General features: G+C 47.5%; 12 protein-coding genes and 1 non-coding gene across 13 annotated transcripts; 6 read left to right on the forward strand and 7 right to left on the reverse strand.

Moving 5' to 3' along the window:
• Nucleotides 1–88: 88 nt before the first annotated feature.
• FMAN_03411 (uncharacterized protein) lies at nucleotides 89–1,199 on the forward strand (the record flags this gene model as incomplete). The annotated part of the gene is made up of 3 exons (XM_041832226.1): nucleotides 89–539; nucleotides 591–754; nucleotides 804–1,199. The coding sequence occupies 3 exons, from the start codon at nucleotides 89–91 to the stop codon at nucleotides 1,197–1,199; spliced, it is 1,011 nt and encodes a 336-aa protein (XP_041682711.1).
• A 766-nt stretch (nucleotides 1,200–1,965) lies between these two features.
• FMAN_03412 (uncharacterized protein) lies at nucleotides 1,966–4,401 on the forward strand (the record flags this gene model as incomplete). Its single annotated transcript, XM_041832227.1, has 2 exons — nucleotides 1,966–2,668; nucleotides 2,738–4,401. 2 exons carry the CDS (start codon nucleotides 1,966–1,968, stop codon nucleotides 4,399–4,401), a joined length of 2,367 nt encoding a protein of 788 aa, XP_041682712.1.
• Nucleotides 4,402–5,823: 1,422 nt separating this feature from the next.
• Nucleotides 5,824–6,213, forward strand: FMAN_03413 (uncharacterized protein; the record flags this gene model as incomplete). Its single annotated transcript, XM_041832228.1, has 1 exon — nucleotides 5,824–6,213. The coding sequence occupies one exon, from the start codon at nucleotides 5,824–5,826 to the stop codon at nucleotides 6,211–6,213; it is 390 nt and encodes a 129-aa protein (XP_041682713.1).
• An 854-nt stretch (nucleotides 6,214–7,067) lies between these two features.
• FMAN_03414 (uncharacterized protein) lies at nucleotides 7,068–8,105 on the reverse strand (the record flags this gene model as incomplete). Its single annotated transcript, XM_041832229.1, has 1 exon — nucleotides 7,068–8,105. One exon carries the CDS (start codon nucleotides 8,103–8,105, stop codon nucleotides 7,068–7,070), a length of 1,038 nt encoding a protein of 345 aa, XP_041682714.1.
• A 702-nt stretch (nucleotides 8,106–8,807) lies between these two features.
• tRNA lies at nucleotides 8,808–8,911 on the reverse strand. Its single transcript has 2 exons — nucleotides 8,874–8,911; nucleotides 8,808–8,851 (listed from the first exon to the last, which is right to left on the reverse strand). It is a non-coding gene; the product is annotated as a tRNA-Leu (tRNA).
• Nucleotides 8,912–9,191: 280 nt separating this feature from the next.
• On the reverse strand, nucleotides 9,192–10,240 carry FMAN_03415 (uncharacterized protein; the record flags this gene model as incomplete). Its single annotated transcript, XM_041832231.1, has 3 exons — nucleotides 9,192–9,335; nucleotides 9,389–9,741; nucleotides 9,814–10,240. The coding sequence occupies 3 exons, from the start codon at nucleotides 10,238–10,240 to the stop codon at nucleotides 9,192–9,194; spliced, it is 924 nt and encodes a 307-aa protein (XP_041682715.1).
• Nucleotides 10,241–10,791: 551 nt separating this feature from the next.
• Nucleotides 10,792–11,616, reverse strand: FMAN_03416 (uncharacterized protein; the record flags this gene model as incomplete). The annotated part of the gene is made up of 2 exons (XM_041832232.1): nucleotides 10,792–11,145; nucleotides 11,197–11,616. 2 exons carry the CDS (start codon nucleotides 11,614–11,616, stop codon nucleotides 10,792–10,794), a joined length of 774 nt encoding a protein of 257 aa, XP_041682716.1.
• A 441-nt stretch (nucleotides 11,617–12,057) lies between these two features.
• On the forward strand, nucleotides 12,058–13,272 carry FMAN_03417 (related to tetracycline resistance protein from transposon Tn4351/Tn4400; the record flags this gene model as incomplete). Its single annotated transcript, XM_041832233.1, has 1 exon — nucleotides 12,058–13,272. The coding sequence occupies one exon, from the start codon at nucleotides 12,058–12,060 to the stop codon at nucleotides 13,270–13,272; it is 1,215 nt and encodes a 404-aa protein (XP_041682717.1).
• A 77-nt stretch (nucleotides 13,273–13,349) lies between these two features.
• On the reverse strand, nucleotides 13,350–15,605 carry FMAN_03418 (uncharacterized protein; the record flags this gene model as incomplete). The annotated part of the gene is made up of 1 exon (XM_041832234.1): nucleotides 13,350–15,605. One exon carries the CDS (start codon nucleotides 15,603–15,605, stop codon nucleotides 13,350–13,352), a length of 2,256 nt encoding a protein of 751 aa, XP_041682718.1.
• A 322-nt stretch (nucleotides 15,606–15,927) lies between these two features.
• FMAN_03419 (uncharacterized protein) lies at nucleotides 15,928–16,938 on the reverse strand (the record flags this gene model as incomplete). The annotated part of the gene is made up of 4 exons (XM_041832235.1): nucleotides 15,928–16,104; nucleotides 16,256–16,392; nucleotides 16,450–16,643; nucleotides 16,694–16,938. 4 exons carry the CDS (start codon nucleotides 16,936–16,938, stop codon nucleotides 15,928–15,930), a joined length of 753 nt encoding a protein of 250 aa, XP_041682719.1.
• A 423-nt stretch (nucleotides 16,939–17,361) lies between these two features.
• Nucleotides 17,362–19,755, forward strand: FMAN_03420 (uncharacterized protein; the record flags this gene model as incomplete). The annotated part of the gene is made up of 5 exons (XM_041832236.1): nucleotides 17,362–17,739; nucleotides 17,788–19,045; nucleotides 19,103–19,397; nucleotides 19,449–19,544; nucleotides 19,593–19,755. 5 exons carry the CDS (start codon nucleotides 17,362–17,364, stop codon nucleotides 19,753–19,755), a joined length of 2,190 nt encoding a protein of 729 aa, XP_041682720.1.
• Nucleotides 19,756–20,135: 380 nt separating this feature from the next.
• On the forward strand, nucleotides 20,136–20,822 carry FMAN_03421 (uncharacterized protein; the record flags this gene model as incomplete). The annotated part of the gene is made up of 1 exon (XM_041832237.1): nucleotides 20,136–20,822. The coding sequence occupies one exon, from the start codon at nucleotides 20,136–20,138 to the stop codon at nucleotides 20,820–20,822; it is 687 nt and encodes a 228-aa protein (XP_041682721.1).
• An 85-nt stretch (nucleotides 20,823–20,907) lies between these two features.
• On the reverse strand, nucleotides 20,908–22,746 carry FMAN_03422 (uncharacterized protein; the record flags this gene model as incomplete). Its single annotated transcript, XM_041832238.1, has 3 exons — nucleotides 20,908–22,234; nucleotides 22,282–22,456; nucleotides 22,506–22,746. The coding sequence occupies 3 exons, from the start codon at nucleotides 22,744–22,746 to the stop codon at nucleotides 20,908–20,910; spliced, it is 1,743 nt and encodes a 580-aa protein (XP_041682722.1).
• Nucleotides 22,747–23,066: the final 320 nt, after the last annotated feature.

Consider the following 23,066-nt stretch of genomic DNA (forward strand, 5'->3'; position numbering starts at 1 on the left):
CTGATCTTTCGCACCAACAACCTACATCTCATCACATCAAGACTCAAAACGCTTGATAAAACTCATTCTCTGAGTTTTTGTTTTAGATATGGCAGAACAGCAGAGCACAGGTGACGGACCTGTTGGTGCGACTCAGTACGATCTACGCGAGCTCACGAGCTCAGAGGAAGATATCCAACAAGCTTGGCAGTTGTGGCACACCATCTTCCCGGACTGGCCCATTGAGCAAGGGCGGTTCGCAGGGCTTCTATTTGGCTTAAAGGGCCAGCACTGGATTCACGAGCATGGGTTCTGCCTGTCATACTATTCCAAGAGCGGGAACTCCGGAAATATCGCGGCCATCGGAGTCTTACCCGAATACCGTTGTAAAGGACTCGGTAACGCGCTTCTAGAGAAAGGAAAGGCTGGATTGAAAAATGCAGCGAAGGATGCAGGCCAGGGGCTTCACTCTTTAGCGATGGGATCCATTTTCCCGAGGTTTTGGTACCGAGTGCCAACCAGTATCTTACCCGATGCAAAAGAGTTCCTCTCTCACAGAGGTCAGTGGTCCATCCAAGAGAACTATAGTCATCTACTAACTGACTAACCAGGCACATACGAAACTACTGATACTGTTCTAGACCTTTATAAAGACATCCAGGCCGAGATTGCACCGCCTGAGATAATGGAGCGAGTCTCAAAGACAAATATCAAGTTCACTCCATGGTCGCCAGATCTGTACGAGGAATGCATGGCCAAACAAGATGAGCTATTCGTAAGTAGTTTTCTTTACCGAACTCACTTTACCTGACTAACTCATTCAGACCTGGGGCGGCATTTACAAAGCTCTCGCAGCACGAGGCCAACATCACGAAGTCATGGTCGCCATTGACCCCGACACCAACAAGCAGATTGGCTGGACTCTCATGTGCTCTTTTGGGTCTTCAGCCGGCGATTTCTTCGCATTTCTTCCTCTCCTTCCTTCCGGAGACAAGACTGGTCTTATCGCCGCGGTCGGAGTCGATGAGGCTGAGAGAGGCAAGGGGGTCGGTTTAGCACTCGTTGTCAAAGCGATGGAGAATCTGAAAGAGAGAGGTATGGAGGGAATTTTCATCGATGCTGTTGCGATACGGGGGTTCTATGAGAAGCTAGGTTTTGAGACGCAGTGGGAGTATGAGACGTGTAATTTTGACCTGGCTAAATCAGGTGCTGAGGCCTGATCTGGTCTATATCCCGAATTCCCGAAAAATAGAATTGACAACAAACTCGGAGACGAAACTCAAGCATAATAAAATCTATTTCCCCCCCAAGAACTGATTTCATACTACTTTAGGCCAAGCCGCTGCTGAAAGAGCGGCTTAGGATTCGGGCAGTAGGCTAAGTTAGTACGGGATGAGACAAGCAGCGATGCCTATTGACAGGACCACTGGTAGTGCTCCAATTCTAGGACTAACCCCGCCTGTGTTATAGGACGTGGCTTTCGCATTTTCGTCTTATGGGCACGGTGATTGGTTATGAGAGGATCTAGCACATGGTCGGTGTAGTACAAGTTCTGAGGGTGTCTCCAGATCATTGGATAGCAAAATCAATAAATCAGCCTCAGAAAGAAATGCAGCTACAATCGGCAAGGGAAGGATTGGTGGCGGAATATTGCTCTTTTTGTAGCAAAAAGCTCTTGGTGGAGAGTTACAGCAAGTCCTAGCGAACAGTGAATAAATAAGCGCCAGGCTTTCCAGGAGGTTGAAAATGTTTGTGCGAAACGGTTACAGCCAAGTACGTACAAGGTCGCAGTAATGGCTACATCTCATCAGGCCTCCAGTGAGCATGCTTAGTAGCCGCTTGTCTGCTGCACATGCAGGACAAGCAAAGGCGCAGTCTGTTAGCCTTGTGCGGCTGACTTGGCTTGCTTTTCAACCCCTTCTTATTTTTTTCAGCTTCAATCTCCCTCCCGTGCGATTTCTTTCTCCATTCAATTCAGTCTTTCCAATGCCGAGTAGAAACTGCAGAATCCTGCCTAATATAGGCCCCTTCACAGCAAGACAAGTTTACGATAATCTCCCTCTAGCTCAAGGTTCTCAGTGCATACGAGTGCTTGATGTTCACAAGAGTGATCCAGCCGATAGTGATCGACTCACAGGCACATTACGCACAGTTGATCTACGGGCTCTACTCAAGTTCACTGCGCTTTCGTATGTTTGGGGCCAAGGTTCTTACCATAAGATTGCCTGCAACGGTTGCGATATCAACATCACACAATCCTGTTATGAGGCATTGACGTCCCTTCGAGAATCGTGCCAGTCACTGACAATCTGGGTTGATGCAATATGCATCAACCAGGAGGATAACAGCGAGAAAGAGCAACAGATTGTGTTGATGGGCAGTATCTACGCATTGGCCGAAATCGTTTATGTTTGGCTGGGTGTCGGTAATATGGAAACCGATCAGGCTGCCGAATATATCTACACCATCTCACAGTTTCGCAAATTCCCGGCCCAGATACCGCTAACTCGCAATTATCCACGTCGAAATATTTTGGAACGTCTTGCTGAGATTGGTCGATATACATTGCCCCTTGTCTTTCGAACCTGGTGGATTGCGCCGTATGTTGACAACCGATATCATCGAGGTAAACTCAATTGGTTCTGTGAGACCATTTCATTTGAAAGGTTCATATATGCAGATCAAATTGGTGAGTCCATCTTTTGTGAGGCTACTTCTTTGAGTATACCTGTGATACCATTGAAACTGACTCTGGCAGAGCAATTATCTAGCCTTCCATTTCTCAGCCAAGATGTAATCAATACACTGCTGGATCATACCTGGCTTTCTCGCGCCTGGACATTTCAGGAAATGACGCTCGCCTCAAATCCCGTTCTTGTTTGTGGAAGACAGCACATTCCCTGGCTGGTTATGCATCAAGCCCTGACATTCATCGAGCATTCGGCAACGCAGGCATTGATGGATCCCGTCAACGGTGTAGTCAGCGAGGCTCAGCGACGAGTACACGATGAAGTATCCCACTCAGGCTCGTTCAAAAAATGGCAAGCTCTTTTCGATGTCTGGCAGACTATTCCCCGTCATTCCAGGCGGAGTAACTACTGGCAGAGTCCGGGGCAGGATAGCAGCTGGTCAGTCTATGAGTGCGTTCAGAATTTAAAAATGACCAGGATTTTTGAGTTCAAACGCCTTGTTCAGTTGGGCCTGTATATGCTTATACCAATTTCTATGATCTTCGTCTTCATCCCGTTTTTTATGCCTACTCGTTGGTACTTGGTGTTGTTGAGCGTTGATACAAGTGCTGTTTTCTATTTCACAGATCACTTGACAAAGTGCTCATTTGACTGCATACAGGGCTCTAAGTCTCGAATGTACAGTCTGATCTGCCATACTGGTCTCCGACCGCAGAATTATGTTGTTGCTCTTGCACATGCTATCAGAGACCGTAATTCGAAATGGCCGCAGGACCGAGTATATGCGATCGATAGCGTACTGCGGCAGCTCGGCGCACACCCGCCTACCCCTGATTATCAGAAACCACTTGGCCAGGTTTATCGCGATGCCCTCGTCGGTTTGATGGAATGGAAACCCACTCTAATTACATTACTCGTTGACTGCGGCTCTCGTCTTCCGGATACTCCCAGCTGGGTTCCTGACTGGAGCCAAAATAACAAGACTTGGGTGCCAGACTCCTATGTCTATCATGGCGTGGAAAAGCGGCCATGGACTGAGCAAGATTTAGCTCAGTCAGTCTCTGGAAACATCCTATCAGTAGAGGCCGCATGTCTAGGCATGTCAGATTACTGCCTGACGCTAGAAAAAAGCGAGGTTGACGAACTCAGGAGCAATCAAGTGACGACGAATGGCAAGCTTGTTCATAATGTGCAACTTCTGGCTGAATGGGTTTTATGTATCAGAAAGGATACACTAATTTTCAGATTGCATGACTCTATACCATGGACGATCAGGCTCCTACTGACCGGTCGGCCTATACTTCGCTCCGAGATTACCTCGGAACAAGAAGATACTTTCAGACGTATGTTTGAGATAATAACACAACTGGGTATCGAACTGGATAGCATGCCGGGAGATACTGCAGCTGTTGCAACAGCTGCAACAAGGGCATTGGAGGCCATCTGCCAGAGTGAAGGCTGCAGCAAGCTTTTCCTAGATACTTGCAATCGAATAGCGGGAAGGCGAGGCTTGATTGTTTCTGACAATGGCTTGATTGGATCAGGTCCAATTTCAATGAGACAAGGAGACACTATCTCCCTAATCAAAGGTATTCCAGTTCCAATGGCGCTGCGGAAGGTCGGCGAGGACTATCAGGTGCTTGGGCCTGTGTTTATTGACGGATTTATGGGACTTCCTACTGAAACTTCAGGAAGCATGAATCTTGACTGGGAGACTTTTAGGCTTGCGTGAATTGGATAATGTTGTTTGCTTCAGAATGGTTTGGAAAGTTCGGTTATAGGGTTGTGGATAAGACAAGTTGATGTTGGCGTGTATTTGATTATGTGTATGGAAGTGAAGCCAAGCTAGTATTTTAAGCATGTGACCGGATCTTGCCAGTAACAGCGATGGAGTGAGAAACAGGAATGTTCTCTTATAGACTTGGGCGTACTAAATTCTCTTTAAATCTGCTTGAGATAATGTCTCTTCCTATTTCCCATTCATGGCTTCGCACCAGATGATTTAGGATAAGAGTATAAAGCTACCGCCGCCCTTACCTTCAAGCTTCTAGGAGACGGCGGCACTGTAGATGGCGACTGTCTCCAATCTCTTGATAGTGCGGTAGCCACTTAAACCCCAGCTACCGACTTAATGATTGTAAGCCCAGAATGTACAGCATCGATCCCAGCACGGTACAAATCAAAGGCACGGCCAAAAAGTGCAAGGTTTCATAGAATTAAACCCGGCATGCTCGGAATTGATCAGTAAGCAAGAGCTGGGTCATTATGCTACGCCCCTGGACAATAAGCGGCGATCAAAACATAAGCTTAAAAGCTCCAACTGGGCTTTGATCCAGGAGAGGAAAGTGTTCATTCATCAGTCGACCAGAAATTTTGTGCTCGGCAGTATATCTTTTAGTATTGGTGTTTGTTGAAATGTGCAAATGTGGTTGGTGACTGTGAGGACAGTACCCAGAAATGTGTACGATGAAAACATTCTTACCCTCTCGTGATCGTTCGGATCAATTCCTCAGATTCATTAACTGATGTGTGTCAGCTTCATGATCCGGGGTATCAATCTCTTGTCCAATGGGGATGTATCCCTCAGCAGAGCTGAAAATATTGCCCTGTGCGTAAGCGGGCATAGCAGGCATCACGAGCCAACATCGGTGCATCCAAGATTACCTTTGAACTTGAAATAGCCAATCAGTGATGGTAGACTCTCATATAGTACCAAGATTTGCGTCGTGGTTGGTGCAAAATCCACTCTTGACGCTCTGGTGATCCCTGGCAGAGCCAATCCTCGACCACGCAGCTCGGTGCCATCTTCCGGTAAAAGTGCAATCTTCTCGATGAAGCGATGTTTCAGCACTTTCTGTTCTGTTGAGCATTTTGGGAAATTGCTTTTGGAACTTTGGTTAGGTCTAGATTAATTAATAGGCTGATTTTATGGTGGGCGTTTCTCCATGCCAATCTGCATGAGCTCTTCTATATAAAGCCTCGCGTTACCTAGCAGTCTTCCCAACTCAGTTTCCTCACTCCCTCAGCAACTACCAAGAAAAGGTGTATCAGATCTTGTCGCCTGACATCGGTAAGCCCTTAGCGGACCCAGCCTTTGGCATACCCTGTGATAAGACTTTGCATGCTAATAACTCATAGGACTACGATATACACCATGCACGTCTCGAGCACCCTCCTTCTTCCTCTTAGCCTGGTCGCCTTTTCCTCGGCTCTCCGAACAGGCTGCAGAGATGGCGAGGTTGCAGTTGGCACCTGGCAGACATGCACACTGGGCGATCCCAGAGGCGGCCCCAGTTGCGGTGACCTACACGCAACCATCTACGCCAACGACTGCGGCATGATCTCTTACTCACGAAACGAGGGAGATATTTGCGATGTTGATGGTGGCTGGCCTTCTGGTTACGGTCTTCGATGCGACAACAACAACCCATCGATTGCTTATACTACTGGAGGCAATTTCGGCAATTGCTATAGGAAGGGAACCAACTGCAGCCCTATCCCTTTCACTCATTATTATGCATCTTGGTGCTGCAGTAGGCTTTAAGTTATGCTGGGGCAGCTGTTTAATAGTAGTGGTTCACGTGGACTTAAGGGAGGAATAGCACCTTTAGACTAAACATAACATCTACAAGCCCTCAACCAACTATCTTACGTCAAATAAGATATCTAAGCCCTTTTGTACTATCACTGGTTATGAATCTCAGGATGCAATAGTTACTACTTGCAATACCGTTGCCAGACTCAGTCAATGGACGTGAGCCCCTTCTTCTTGCGTTCACAGTGTCAAATATTACTAAATGTGTGATATCTTATTCAGATCCATTGAAATTGAGAATATAAATACAAATGAAGTCGCAGGGAAAGGGTACGTAGGTCCTAAGAGTCCCAGGCGTGCGTGCCGGTTGACCATGCGCCATCGATAGCTTAACAAGTGCAAATCCAAACAAAAGGAGAAAAAGCTCTGCCCAACTAAATGTACGGTCGGTGGCATGACTACTAAATTCCCTGATCGTCAGATAAGTTATTTGCGTGAGTCGTTTTCGATATCTGATTAGCTTGGGCACAAGAACTTTTTGCTATATTAATTTTAAGTAGATCTTTACTTATCCTAGCTTATATCACTTCTCTTGGTGAAAGAGGAATTTCAGCTGGCTTTTCTTATTCGAGTCCCAAGTTATACATGTTATGCGAGACGAAGATCATCGAATTCTTCTAAGCACTATGGGAAGAATAGGCTTACTTACCTGGATCGACAATTCTGCTTACAATCGTGGCTTACGTGAACCTTGACCTGTAAGAAACATCACTGGGAACCCGAAATCACTAGGAGGAATAAAGTAAAGAGTCATTAATCATTAAACGCTAGAAATACACATATAAAAAACAGCGAATGTCTGACTACGGCCAGTAGACATCCAGGGTATCAACCGGAGAACCTCCCTCCGTAATGCCTCCACCTGGAAGGTAAATGCCACCCTTAATCGCAACAGCCGCACCTCCATGTCTTGGCAACTTCATCGTCCCGAGCTCCTCCCACTTCCCGGTCTTTGTATCAAAGGCCTCAATCTGGTCAAACATGCCCTCCGACTCGGGCGCTGTGTTCCCTTCGCCGCCTAAAACGTAGACTTTGGTGCCGATTGTGCCGGAAACTGCACCACCGCGCGGCGTAGGCATTCTGCCTTCGCTGGTTGTCCAGCCAGCTTCTAGATTTTCTAGGTCGAGGATGAAAACTGTGTCTTTGACATTGCGTTGGCCGCGGAGACGACCGCCGAGAACGTAGAATTTGGTTCCGACGATGGAGGCTGCTGCGTGATCGCGACCTTCAGGGAGCTTCTTTGCTGCTGAAGGAAGATCGATCCATTGTAAAGTCTTGGTGTTGAAGGCAGAGACAAAGTCGACTGTGTCTTGTTCTCCGCCTGGTCCAACTGGCTCCAAGGTCCGCATACCTCCAGCCATGTAGATAATATTTCCATAAACACCGATCGCCGCACTTCCTCGCTCTTCACTCTCGGGGACCGGGTCGAGCTCCGTCCACTCGTCAACGTCGGGATTGTAGACCCATGAGTCTGAAAATGCTCGCCAAGCGCCATTATCGATATCTGAGAGTCCGCCGAGAAGGTAGATCTTGCCATTGACTGCAGCGACATTGGGATGATTAACTTTCACGGGCGCCTCAGTGACGTATCGACGCCATGAATTCGAGCGCGTGTTGAAGAATTGCATAAGAGTAGTCGTCTCGTAGCCATTGGCTTCGCGATTGGGAACGATTCCACCGATGATCGCAAGGGTCTTTTCCGAGAGTGCTACGACGCCATGTTCTTGCCGGGGCGCAATGGGGATAGAAGGTAAAGTTTTCCAGGTATTCGCTCCTTGGGGGACGGCACTGGCCAGTGCGCCCGATAACAACGAGAGGAGGGATATACTGGAGAAGATCATGGTGAGAAGACTGAAGAGATGGGATGTTTAGCAAAGGAAACATAAAGTGGCCACTCAGATTCTTAAGTAGCACCCGGACTTGGCAGGTTTCGTCATGGAATCGTGGCTGGATGACCACTCTACGAGGGGGAGGGGGTTCTTGGCATCAGCATCTCTCACACAAAGATGAAGCACCAAGTGCCTTGGGACCGGGGGAAAAACAAGGTTTGGCACTAAGATAAAGGCCCCTGTCCAATGTATGACTGCTAAATCCGAAAGCGCCGCGCGTTGTAAGGGCTACAAGGGGGCTTGTTGGAATGAAATTAATTGGCGCCAAGCTCTCGTCCCCATAATATTCTTGTTCTGAAGCACGTGTGCGCTTAACTCAATAATTATGGTTCTTGCTTTGTTGCGCGCTTTTTTATCGTCATCTACACGTGCATGTCTTATTCGACATTCCACGCCGGGAAGAATATTGACCATTGAGATTAGACACATTGCAATTTTAACTGTTATCAACTAGCAATAGTTCTTGTCGCATAACAAAATGTCAATTGGACATTCGCAGTGGCTTGACAGCCACCTTATCCCCTGTATCCCTGCATCTCTGTGCCTGTTTGCGTATGCGAGTATACAAGCCACAAACAGCAAGTCATGACCGCGTACTTCACATCCGTGATTATAAAGCATAACATCATCGTCTCTGATTTGCAAAAAAGAATCTGACAAGACTGGGATTCGAACCCAGGCCCCTTTCGAGACTGCGAATCGTCACTAGTTCTTATCGAACCTGAACACAGCGCCTTAGACCGCTCGGCCATCTTGCCTTCCGATTGGATAACAGTTGTGTTTGCAAGTTGACGTTACCATGCTGGGGTTGGGGGTTGTGCCAAGCTCGCTGTCCCCAGAAAACGACTCGATAGCTACCCTGAATCTGAAACTCAGGGACAAGTTTAAGAGGAAAACGAAACATGTTACAGATGTTCCCAGCATATAATGGTTGGTAGATATAAACATAAAATAAATAAAGTTGCTTTAGGTATTAAGGTTATTTATGCAATGTTATAAGGTGGACCTAAGCATTAAGTAACCGGTCTCTCAATGTTTCTAACGCCGCTTAGGCAAGGGATAGCCGTCGGCTTCGAAGAGTGTGCTAGCAGATTGCAACAACTCTATAATTTCGGGTCCAAGCCACTGATCTAGTAATGCGTTTCTACCATCTTCCACTTCTACTGAATTTCCCCCAACGACCTATACCAAAGTCAGAACAACACGGTAAGGTGGATGAAGAAAGTTGAGCGTACCATGTAGCATTTTCCAGTCTCATCTCGCGCAGAAGCAAGGGCGATTACCTGGGCGACATCTTCTGGAGTATTCGACTTGAGGCCTGAGTCCTTCCATTTCTCAACCAACTCTTTAAATGTAAGCGTTGGCGTGAAGAACGGAGCAACAGCATTGACTCCGATACCAAGGCCTCGAGCAACTTGCTGCGACGCTCGAAGTAGACCCGTGAGTCCATGTTTCGATGTGATGTACGCACCGACTCCAGTAGTGCCAAAGTATCCGGACGTTGAAGTAACGAGAATGACAGATCCTCTTTGACCTTTAGGTGAAATAGGTTGGTTGTGCCGCATGTAATGGAGTGCGAGCCGCAACGCTTCAAGAGAGCAATGAATTAGTCATATGATAATCAAAAGTTAAGAGAATCAAGAGTAAGAAGAAGGCTTACTGTTAATGGTCCCTTTGAGGTTAACATCAATCACACGAAACCCCTCCGTCGATTCATGTAATTCTCCCTGCTCGTCGCCGTTTTCAACATCGAAAAGACTTTGACTCTCCATTATGCCGGCATTGGCTACAACAATATCGATCTTGCCGAAGTGTCGTATGGACTGGGAGAATAGGGTCTTCATTTCATCCCAGAGGAGAATGTTGACACTGATGAAAAGGGCAGAGGTTGGATATTGCAATGATCGAATAACAGATTCAGCCTCAATACGAGTGCGCTCAAGATCGGCAATGACTGTATTCGCTCCATATGAGTTGAAAAATCGTACAGTTTCGGCTCCTATACCGTTTGCACCACCTGTTATGATGACGGTCTTGCCCGCAAGGTTCTTCGATGCGCAAACGTGGTCGGAAGCGTTGCCAGCCATTGTGCAATTTACCTACCAGGCTCTACCTTGAACCAGTAGTAAAAATGGTCTGGAAAAAATCAATTTAAATCCAGTTGCCATATGTCAGAGTTAGGTTGTCGGATGTATGAAAGGACTAGTAGGAGTTCGGCTTATCTCGGCGTATTCTACTCGGCATACTCCTGGTATGTATACGGCATATTCACCGGACAGCTGCACATTCACCGCATATTGAAATTTAAATCTTCTAGCCGATCCGACATAGACAATTATTAGATGATCGGAAGTCATTGATTGCATTGCCAAAATGCCGAGTTTCCAGTCATTTGGAAGAGCACCGTGACCTCGTATCTATGAGTACACATGCACACGCGGAGACTCAGGACTAAACCTGATAACGTTTTAGATATGGTGACTTTTTGACTGAGGCTATGTAGAGTACCAGTTGTCTCAGTTCAGATGTATCATGATCTGAAGCAGCACATAGGCTAAAAATTGTTACTCGCTGGAAACACCATCTGGTAATCGTTGAAAAGCATCGAGATGCATTGATTCAGTCAACTCTATGAACACTATTCTCTAATGACTCTAGTAACGACTTGGTTGATTAAAGAAGCTACTTTTCCCGGGACGCTGACTGTAGGAAAGTGTCCAGAATCACAAGAAAATGTGATAACTTCTCGTCCGCTCTTTCGAAATATCATATCAACGACAGATCTCTGGACATCAGGCGGGACAGAAGTATCCTTCTCACAAACTATATATGCAACGGGGATACTCAAGTACCCTGCGTTTTTGAGTGGCCCAGCAAAACTAGCCGCTGAATGTGCTGTCATTTGTTTTGCATAAGTCAACGCCTCGGCTTTTGGAAGGTCTGAGAAACTGACGCTCGCGCAGCCTTCGGGATCAGATATGAGGTATTCCCCCTATTTAGCCGTTAATTATCACCTTGAATCCTGAAGACGCTGGCCATTTACCTCGAGCTTCATAAAATGGGGCATGTTATCGCCCATCATGGTCTTGACTGATCCTCCAATCTCAGGGACAGGAGAGCTGATATAAACAAGATGAACTATACCTCCCTGCTTCCCAGCAGCTTGTCTCTCCTTCGTCGAAACCCCAGCTGTACTCTCTGTACCGCATATTCCGCCGTAAGAGTGCATCACTAGGATGATCTCATGGCCCTCATCAGCTAGTTTCGTTGTGACTGTGTTGATATGCTCAGCATCTTCTTCCATAGAAGCAGCTGGCAATGTGCTACGAAATCCCACAGACGGGAGGTCGATGACAATTGTATCTAATGCATATTGTGCAAGGCTTTGAACGAGTTTGGAGTATAGTGATGGCGGGGCAAAAGATGCTGGGACAATGACAACATGCGGTGTGAGTTTCTGCATCGTGACCAAGTTCGATGAGTGGTTTTCGTGTTATTCAAAGACCCCATTATGGATGATTGCGCCTTTTTAAGAACGTACACTGATGTTTTAGAACAGCTGAGCCACAGTTGGACAGAATTTGCCGAGATAAAAAAAAGGCCGAAAGTTGGGACGTGTGAAGCCGAAAGGCCGACATCATCGGATGCCGGGTTTCGAGTTACACATCAAACATATCACCGAGAATCAGGAATTTTGGTTATTGTGCAATACAATAAGGAACTTCTCTCGAAGAGCCACGTTGCGTATTAGTCAACTTTCCAGTGTTAGGTCCGAAATCTAGTTAGGAAAACCGAAATTGAAGTCTATATAAGGCCCTTTAATTGCACATCTACGGAGTTTAATACAGGACAGAGCAACAATCTAATAACATCTGTAAAAACAAATCATCATATAACTATCATCATGCCCAAGCACGTCGCCATTGTTGGAGCAGGACCATCTGGTCTAAGCCTCGCAGCGCTCTTCCAACACCACTCCATTCCCTTCACCATTTTCGAGCGAGAGAAGTCCACTAGCTCCCGCTTCCAGGGCGGTTCTCTCGACCTCCATCCAGAGTCCGGTCAAGCTGCTCTATTTGAGGCTGGTCTTGAGGAGCAGTTCAAAAAGTACGCGCGCTATCACGACCAGGACTATCGTTTTGGGGACAAGAAAGCCGTTGCTTGGCTATTCCACAAGGCAACTCCTGATGCAGAGGGCCGCCCAGAGATAGACCGCGCAAAGCTTCGAAAGATTCTTATTGAGTCGCTCGACCTGGAGAACATCAAGTGGGATCATCGACTCTCTGATATCGTTCCGCAAGAGGACGGTAGGGTTAAGCTGGTTTTTGAGAACCAGCCTGAACCGGTTGTGACTGACCTTCTTGTGGGGGCTGATGGGACTTGGTCCAAGGTACGACCGCTTCTGACGAGTTGGACGCCTGAGTACACAGGACTTACGGTCATTGATTGCCGTATCTCCGATGTGGACAAGAGATTCCCAGAACTTGGAGAGTTCATTGGCCGAGGCACTTCATTCTTCCTTTCTGAAGGCAGTGGCATTTTCATCCAGCGTAATGGAGATGAAAGCGTGAGAGTCTATCCCTGTCTCCGAGTCGATGAGAACTGGCACTCAAAGGACCCCGCATTCGACTGGAATGATGCGAAGAAAATGACCAACTATCTGATCAATAACTTCTTCTCCACCTGGGATACTCGTCTCCAGGATGTCATTCGCAATGTCGATACGAACATGACTCCCCGTGCCCAATATCGCATGCCACTGGGTCTTGGATACGATCATCACCCGGGATTGACCCTGATCGGAGATTCTCTGCACGTGATGTCTTGGTTTGCAGGAGAGGGTGCGAATTTGGCCATGTTGGATGCACTTGATCTTTTCCATGAAATCAAGGAGCATCCAGATGATTTGGATCTTGCTGTCCTTCGATACGAGGAAAAAGTGGTTGCCACTGGACGAGCTGACAACACGAACGAAATGTCGCAGGATCTGCTTGTCAAGGCCATGTCAGATGATGCTCCTCGGGCCTACGTTGAGGGAATGGCCAAGGCAATGGATGTTTGGTTCACGGATGGGAAGTTGTTGGACAAGATTGATCGAGAGACTCTATTCAATAACTAACGGCTGCAAAGAAACATTTGTCCCCTAAACGCCATCATCTCGGATGAAGATAGATTAGTCTTGAATAAAGCTTCACTTTACCTTTCTACTTTGATCTCGAACTTCTTGCTAGCCAAGTCCAGTTCTCCTAAACTCATCTTTTCCAATATAGGTACCTGATGGTTGAGCAGGAATGGCAGAATCGAACCCTTCCATGCGACGACGTTGCGTCTACATAGTAGGTCACTGATGATAAGCCAAACTATCGACACAATGCACATCGATAATAGCACTGCTGGCAACACTAGCCATTCCCAGGCAACCTTGAGGCATGATCTGTTTTCCCAGACCTGACCTTGAACGATCGCGCTAGAATTGCCATAGGCGTTCAATCCGGCACGTCGAAATTCTGTCGTTAGGCGTATGGCCATGGAATCCATCGACTCTGATATAGTGTGTATATTTGTGGAACGGGGGCGTAGAATAGATATCATAGGCAATGAGCTCGCCTCGGTATCTGTGTAACAGGACACGAAGTTGGTCTGGAAGCCTTCAGGTCTGCAGTACGCGTTGAAGGCCTCAGAAAGACTCCGCCGCAAAGAATAAATGAATAGGTGCCGGAGTGAAATGACGCATTCGCGAGGAGCAGTGACGATACGGTAGCCAATGGCTTCGTGGAGGCTATGGTTCTCCCAGCCTTCGCGATGAATGAAGACACTTCGTGTGGCGTCTTCTGGAAGCTTCTCGGATTCTGAAGTCATATTCGTCGAGGTGTATAGTGTACCGTTGACAAAACAAGGATATTGAACGCCCGCCAAGCCTTGGGGAACCTCATTAGCTGCAAGTTTAGCAGATGAGTCCTCAAGAACTTTTGGGATTTGTACACGCAACGGTGTGCTTCTGACGACACGCTCCGAGAACGACCCCAAGTTCACAGTGCCAGCATAATATTTGAGGCATGGATACAAGATGCACGCAGCGGCAATGTAGCCAGTTGGTTGGCCCCAGGCCACAGGACCCTTGGCCTTTTCCCTACCACCGACTAGGGGACACGACATACTGCCGTCAGTATTGTTTTGACAGTTTTGCTGCGAGAAAGCTAGTATAGTCAAATTCGCTGCTGACCAACGCGCAGTGTTGAGGAAGTCTTTTGGTAATGCTTTGTCCGCCCACCAAAAGTCCTCGGTAATTTTGGACTCCAAATACCGTGCGCTTTGAGATGAGGTGCCCGAACTGATCTCGATACGATCCGATTCATTATCTCGAGATGGCACGCCCATACTCAGTATAGCTTGATGCAAGTCGGTTTCGGCATTACGATCCACTCTCACTTTTACAAGACTTGAAATGTCCTCGCAACGACTGCACATACCCAAACTGGCATGCGAAACCCGCTCCTCGTCAGGCTGCCCAGGGTGGTCGGAATAGGCATGAAAAGTACAGTTTCCTGAAGGACATTCGAAGAGGCCGTCAGCATTTGAGCTCTGCGAAGGATTAACCACGGCATCCTGGATTGCGGCTTTCAGTCCGACGTGAAGTTTCCATGATGACGGGCGCTCCTGGTAATAGAAAAGGTCCTCATCGAGTTCGTTGGCTACAGTGATTGTCGCCAACCGTTCTGGTGCAAGCTGAGCGCAATAGTACGGCTGTATTGACTGTTGAGTTACAGGTCCAATGGCCAGAGAAACAACAACGACTATTACGGCTATGATGGCCTGCGGTTGGCGCTTAAACACAACCGGAAGAAGCATCAGTGAGCCCCATGCGCCTCGGGACGCATCGTCGTAGCGCTGCATATCGCCCACGGGTCTGAATGTCTTTGAGATCCAGTCCCATTTCAGCTGAGCCAAGACCTCCAAGGCCACGAAGACTATGACTGAGCGGAAGATGGTAGCAATCACGGCAATAAGAGCGTTGAGTGTGATGCCAACTCCTATCTTGCCATTCCAATCAGGCAACTCATGAGTGTTGTACGCGCCGAGGATAGCGAAAATGGATCCGAGCAGCCCGATTGCCAATAGGAGGAGGCCCAACTCAAGGCTCCAGACTAAAAAAATGTTTCTTTGATGATTCTTTGCGGAGCCAGTGTTGTCATCCTTTCCAGTCTCCCGGATCAAAAGGCCGGTGATCTCGGTACAGGCCTCCGTGGCGTGTTCATTATCCCATCCTCCTGTGGCTTCGTCATGCCCATGATTTCCACCAGTAACCGAAGACGCCTCATCTTGTCTTCTATCAGAGATATCACTTTGGGCCATGTCATACGCAGCCATTCCAGTGCTCGGGCAAGGTGACGTCGATGTTCCAAAATTCAAAGGTTGGAGTAAAAACTGCGATGATTCGTTCGGGTCCGCCATCTTTGGTGAGTTTGTCCAAGCAAGAGAAGGTTGATCAAGGTAGCAGAGACACTATAGAAACTTGTGGTTTTATGATCTCCTTAAGAGGAGAACTTCTTTGCAGTAATTCTGCCTTGTGTAGCAAAGGTGACAAACGGGGCTTACTTGCGTATTGATCATTCAGCCTTAACGCCAAGACCTTCTAAAAGTTTCCGTAACACAAGACTGATTAGGCCAATGGCGATAAAAGGCCCCCAACAGCTGCTACAGCCATTAGGTAAGATGCGTGATGTAATGAACACACTTTACTACTTCGATGTCTAAAGTCTCGATTAAAAGCTAACTAATATTTCTGCTTCTTGATCTTGAAGTCCCAGTTGACTTCCCACTTCACATCGACGTCGTCACCCCCAATACTCTTCAGCGAGCCAGACTTATAAGGGTTGAATTTCAAAAGCAGATCTGACTTGACGGCATACACGGAATCGGAGTCGAGATAAGTGTCGTCCTCAGGGAAAACCTGCGTAATCAGGCGGTTGTATGAATCCCTGGTCACCATGAAGTGGATATGACCAGCCCTGTAGGGGTGGCGATCCATTAGTTTGAGAATGGCCCCGCTGTAGTTTGAGAATGTCCCCAGCGGGGCCATCATAAGGAACAGGATAAGGGACCGGCTTGATACAGTAGAAAGAATATTTGCCTTCTGCATCAGAAGTGAACATGCCTCGCATATTTCCAGGCGGCTGATTGGGATCCTGTTGATCATACAACCCATTGACTGCACACTCCCAGACGTTCAGAGAAGCACCTGCAGATTGTCTTAGCGACCTTAATGATATGACAGCGACTCGCCCATTAGGCATACCTTCCACGGGTTTGTTGGTATCAGCATTTAGAATCCGACCATGGAAGTAAGTTACTTCTCCTCCGAGATATTTCTGGATAATGGTATCTCCGTTTTCATAACGAGGAGGATCAGCGACGTAAAATGGGCCGAGAATACAAGAGTTGGTTCCATTATCTTGCTCGAGCATTTTCTGTGTTTGAGTATCGACCAGTCTGGTATAACAATTAGACCCAAGAGTAAAAAGTAGAAGACCAGAACTTACGCTTCCACGCCAAGACAGTCTGAGATCAACAAGCTCTCATTTCGCTCAGCATTGCTCATCTGACCAGACCTGTTCAAAGCTTCAATGGCAACGTATAGCTCTCCTGTGGTGAGATTGACTTCACGACAAAAGGCATGGAGATATCGGACCAACCCGGTCAATATCTCCCGAGATCTGGGGGAGCTATTAGGCCCAAAGGAGGAAATGACAGACGTTGTCAGAGGATCATCTTCAGCTGATAACATGTTTGCGCAGCTTCAGTGAATATCTGTTGAGGTCTTTGGTAGATGAGATAAAAGCATCAATGTTTGACGTGGGTAAAAAGCATTGTCGCGTTAGGGTCTGCTTCAACTTTATATACTTTGTGAGTACCCCGGATGCAGAATCTGGGGCATCTCCCTTACCCCAGCTTCTCCAAGCTAACTAAAGATTTACACGTCACATAAGCACGAGAATGGTCAGCGTGCGGTAAGCAGTGAGAAGTTAGAAAAGGCCTCTACATTAGCCGGTGAAAAAGGCCGAGCCCAAAGATCACCGAGCCCCGAAAATGCCGAGCCCGTATCCGACGCTACACGAGAGAACATAAGATGTTGTGTTCGGCAATTTCTGATCTTTCATCTCCCAGAGCAAAAGATTCCAGAATCTGAAGATTTATCATCCCCGCTATAATGGACCGATTACCGACCAATTCGCAGCGCGTGGTGAAACCAGGGGCCAAGAAAAGACGACCCCCATTGGCCTGTGTTCAGTGCTATCAGCGGAAGCTCAAGTGCGGCAGAGAGCTCCCAGCTTGTAGTCGTTGTTCAAGGGCCGGAAATGCCGACGAATGCATCTACCGTGGAGACAAAGGGCGACATACGTCGGCTCACGGGCTATCCAACAATGGCCCCTCGGGAGCATCATTCGCTTTGGAGCGTTCGTCAACAGAGACTCTTGACAAACATGGGGCCTCTACTAGCCACGAAGTCGACATGACACACTTGGAAGGGCAGGGGGACTCTACCAAATTCTACGGGAATAGTTATCCCCTAAACCTCTACCAACAGGTATGTTCCCACTTGATCCGAGGGATAACATTCCCTTATTTGAAATAGTTCGCCGATCTTCGGCCATACATCATCAAGGTCAAGGCCCAATATCCGTCCATCAACACTCTTCGCGATGATATTTATGCTCCCTTCAACGACAAACATCGGCGTCGCCAGCTTTTACCAGACGATGCGCTGGAGAATACTTTGAGAGAGCTAATACCAACAAAGTCAATCATGGATGTACTGGTTCAAACTTACATTGACCGATATGAGATAACCCATCGGATCTTACACATACCGACTTTTATCACCAAGTATAACAGTCACTGGACTGATCAGTCTAGCGCTCCGGCCTCTTTTCTTGTACAGATGCTTTTAGTCGCCGCTACTGCTATAAGCTGTCATCCCGAAGTATGTATCGACGTATTCAGCCACAAGACAAATCATGATCACGTTATCAAATGGGTTGAGGCAGCGGAAGCATGGGTCAGTTCTCACTCCAACCAACCTCCTCGTTCTTTGGATACCCTGGCGACCCATTGTCTTTTACTCATTGCGAAGCGTGCAAACTTCCTCAAGGAGGGTTCCTTCTGGACTTCTACCGGGGCCTTGGTACGATGGGCCATGGCAGCGGGTTACCACCGCGAAGTCATCTCCGCAGCAAGAATGTCGCCATTTGATCGAGAGATGCGCCGACGATTGTGGGTCACGATTGTCGAATTGGATCTCCAGGCATCGATAGAACGCGGAATGCCTCCTAGTGTCCGAATAGGAGATTTCAATATCAGGCCACCCCTCAATGTCGATGACGAAAGGCTTAAAGAGTCTATGCAAGGCCCTTTAGCGAGCAAGCCGATTACTGAACTGACGAACACTTCTTTCCAAGCACTTCTCTATGGCTCATTACCTACCAGGATAAAGATATGCACCTTCATCAATGCAAGTTGCGAAGAGGTCAATTTTGACAAGGTCTTAGAACTGGAGGAAGAGCTAGGGCAGGCACTCGGAGACATTCCGGCATTTGACAGTCCCCAAGCTGATCCGCGACAGCATCAGACCGCGACATATATAAAGAGCATGCTCGGTATCGTCCTGCACCAGCCCATCCTTTTACTGTATTTCCACTTCGTGGTACACAGCCCATCCTCATCTAAAGCTGTCATCTGTCGACGCGCAAGATTAGAGGCGTCGATGAAAATTCTTGACTACTACCAACGACTTTTGAACAACGAGGCATTGCCAGAACAGGCATGCAGGACGGGACTAGTACTTGCAGCGTTGAGCATCTGCCATGAAATCTACCTGAACTTTGGATTAAGAGGTAAGAAACATTGTTCTCCCCTGTGCTGAAAGAACGAATGACAGCTTATATACGGAGTACGTGAAGCTTGCAATCGAAGCACTATAACAATATTCCCTCAAGTTTCAGCACTACTTGTCGAAAATGTTGAGAAGGTGTTGGATATTCTTGAAAGGCGGATTTCTCTCACATTGAACGGCCTAAACGAATATTATATCCTCAGTATGACAATTGGATTAATTAAATCCAAGTTATGCCCAGACTCATCCGCAAAATCGGACAAAGAGGCTGGAGAGCGAGTGATTAAACTCTGCACACTTCTGCAGACACGGGAAGCAGCTATTCGACACGAACAAGCATTCTCTGAAGCTTGGTAAGTGAAGTCTCTTGAGATGCACTGAAAACCCCATACTGATTTGTGAAGTGACGATAGTGGGTCACATGCGAATCAGCTATCAATTGATGCAAGCTATATGGAGTCTGATATTATGACCGATCTTATAAGCTCGATGGTATGCAGGTCAGAGTTAATGACTTCTTATCGACTTTACTAATAAAACCGACATAGCTTCCACAGGACTTGGAGTTTATTAACAATAATCTTGATCTTACCTTCTTTCATGCATAGCTCAATTAGTTATATACTTACGATTCTCAACCACTCTGCCAAAGTGAAAAACGAACTTCCGAAATGGTTCATTAATCTCAGCTGTCAAAAGAAGAAAGGCTAGATCTGATATTTCGGTATCACGACTCGGGACAACATCGAGGAACATGAACGCTTCTATTGGTGGAAATTCGGGGATAAACTCAATTCATCAGAAGGATCGGCACTGACTGTTAAATCACGTCTTTTGCTCTCAAATGATCGAATTGCATTACATGGTGGTACCTAAGCTCAATGCAGTAGCATATCCGCTGTCAGATCCTTGACGATGATAGGATCGCGTCTGCCCATCTCGGCACATTTGCCCCCGAAGAGAGAAATTAAAGTATGAGCACATCGGGAATTAATATGGCAATACAAAAATAAAAATCTATATAATCACAGATAATTACCCAATACTCCTAGTCCAGAGTCAGTGGAAATACTCCCCCCTCAAAAATCAACATGCGAAGTCTTCTCCTCTACCCTCTTCTGGCCGCTTCCGCCATGGCCGAAAAACTCCTCTACAGAAATACCTTCAACAACACCGACGCAATCTCAGATTGGGTCGCCGAAGGTCCCGTCAAGGCTACCGTCTCCAACAACACTCTCGAACTAGCTGCCCCGGGAGACTTTGTCTACTGGGTCCCCGAAGTCTTTCCCGAACGCATCCGGATCACCTGGGAGTTTTCGCCCATCGAAGAACCAGGCTTGGCAATCATATTCTTCGGCGCAGCAGCCGCCAAAGACGGCGGAAGCATTTTCGACAAGGATCTCAAACCCCGAAACGGATCTTACCCGCAGTATCACTCCAGCGATATCCGAACGCTGCATGCTTCGTACTTTCGACGTCGATGGCTTGAGGAGAGAGCTTTCCATCTCGCCAATTTGCGGAAGTCGCCTGGATTTCACCTTGTTGCGCAGGGGGCTGATCCGCTGCCGAACGTGGAGGATACTCAGGGCGCTTATTACAAGGTTGAGGTTATTCACGACAAGCGCGATGTCAAGTTTTCGATTAATGGATTGGAATTATTCTCATGGGAGGATGTGGATCGATCGACTGGACCTGTTGTTCGTGGTGGACGGATTGGTTTCAGACAGATGAATCCTCTTGTTGCTCGATATCGCAACTTGGAGGTATGGAAGCTTTAAAGGCTAGGTTCATGACTTCCATGTTCACGTATGCGGATACTAGTTACATTACTACCCCAAACTCGATATATGTTATTAGACTTCATTAAGTTGAGAATCCTCCTGAGTTCGCCTGTCTGGGCTCACCAGCAGCTTCAAATGTTCCATCAAGCAATCTTCTCAAAGCCTGAGCAGTGCTCTGTCCAGGCGCAACCCACGTAACATTATTTCCAATCTCCTTCAAATATGCAACCGTGGAATTGTCATAAGCATATTCGAAGGTGACTTGTCGCGGCTCAAGCTGATCATGAAGGCGAGGCGCAGCCAGGGCATCATGAACAGTCATGTTCTTCTCCAGCGCATTCAACACCACCTGTACAGTAGCTGTGATGATTCTACTACCACCAGCAGAACCTGTCACCAACGAAACCTTTCCGTCAGGCCCTTCGACAATGGTGGTACTTATACTAGAAAGAGGGCGTTTTCCGGGTTTAATGAAGTTGGCCTCGCTGGGAATGAATCCAAAAGCGTTTGATTGTCCAGGGATACTAAAGTCGTTCATCTCGTTGTTCATAATAACCCCGGTCTCGGGAACGATGACTTGCGACCCGAAGTTGAGGTTGATCGTAGTCGTGAGGGAGATGGCAAGTCCGGAATTATCCATGGTAACAATGTGTGAAGTTCCAGGAGTGTCTAGGCTCTCAAGACCTTTGGGGTCATAATCTTTAACTGCCAGAGCACGCCCATCTAGTTTGGCACGGATTTCCTGCGCAGTATCGTTGGAGTACATCTCAGCTTGATACTTGACTAGGCCTTTGACAAACGTTGGGTCGCCGAGATTGCTTCGCATTCCGTAGCCGAACTTGAATGCTTCGTCAAGCAGATAAGCGCTGTCATTGACTCTTCTAGGATCACCGAGGAAGTCATAACCGTCTAGAATGTTCAATGCAGCTGCGACGACGGCACCACTTGAAGGGGCCGATCCGCTGGTAATCTTTCCACCTCGGTAGTTGATCTGAGAAGGCTCTCGAATCGCGACGGAGTAGTTCTTCAAATCAGCCGTCGTCATGATACCCTTCTTCTGCTTCAAAGTCCTGATAGTCGCATCGGCAATAGGTCCCTCGTAGAAGGCACCGGCTCCCTTGGAAGCAATGGTCTCAAGCGTATCTGCATATCTTTTCCGTGTGAGTTTCTCGCCAAATTTGAGTAGTCTTCCAGCTGGTGCAAAGTCAATTGCCCACGCTGGATCGCTGAAGAGAAAGCTTTCGTTTTCGGCCTTGCTGTACGTCATCTTCATGAACTTGAGAGTATCGTTGTTGACTGGGAATCCGTAGCGGGCGACGTCAATTGCTGGCTGAACGAGCTTCGACCAAGGTAGATGACCATAGCTCTTGTGCAAGTGTTCTAGACCTCTCAATTCACCGGGTACGCCACTAGAAGACTGTCAGTCATTAGCATAGCACTCCAGGGTGTTTTATACCTCGCTTGTCCTCCATAAATACTAGCGTTCACGTTGTTCTTGAACATATTCTCCGTGGCTGCTGCAGGCGCTGTTTCGCGAAAGTCGACGAATTCGTAGGGCACGGATTCATTCTTGCCATCGGGTTTGTGAATGAGCATGAAGCCACCTCCTCCGATACCAGAATGGTACATTCCTGCACTTGTCTCAGCGTAACGTGGTCAATAATAGCAAGGTCCACTCACCGACTGTTCCCACGCAAAGAACGGTGGCGACCATGGCATCAGCTGCATTGCCGCCCTCCCGCAGGATATTTATGCCAATCGTACTGCATATCTCACTCTCACAGGCAACGGCGCCGCGGCTTTTGCTGAATTGCCTAGTCTCTACTGGCTTCATCTGAGGGGGGTACTTCACATCGCATGGATGGCCATGGCCTTGCGCAATTAGGCTCAGCAGAGCAACCCAAGTCGGAAAACGAGCCATTGTCAGCAATTGACTTCAGTGTGTCGACTGAGGTAGTGCTTGGGAGAAGCGCATCGCTTGCTTTTGTAGCTCAAGATCGTCATGACGATCGTCATCACCAAGGCGTGCCGTTTTCTCCGCTTAGATAATAGTTACTCGTACCAAGGTTACATGCAGAATAGTCTCGATAAGAGGGTGTAACCCGACATCGTAATCTTGCTCATGTTGAGGGCGGGGTATTAGTCGACAGTGATAGAGCTAAGCCATTGAAGTAGTGATCAGCAATCTCTGACAGTTTTAAACCTTGGTTTTTAGCCAGCTTCCTAATAGAGCTTTTGAGC

The sequence above is a fragment of the Fusarium mangiferae genome (assembly GCF_900044065.1).
Source record: "Fusarium mangiferae strain MRC7560 genome assembly, contig: FMAN_scaffold006, whole genome shotgun sequence".
NCBI lineage: Eukaryota > Fungi > Ascomycota > Sordariomycetes > Hypocreales > Nectriaceae > Fusarium > Fusarium mangiferae.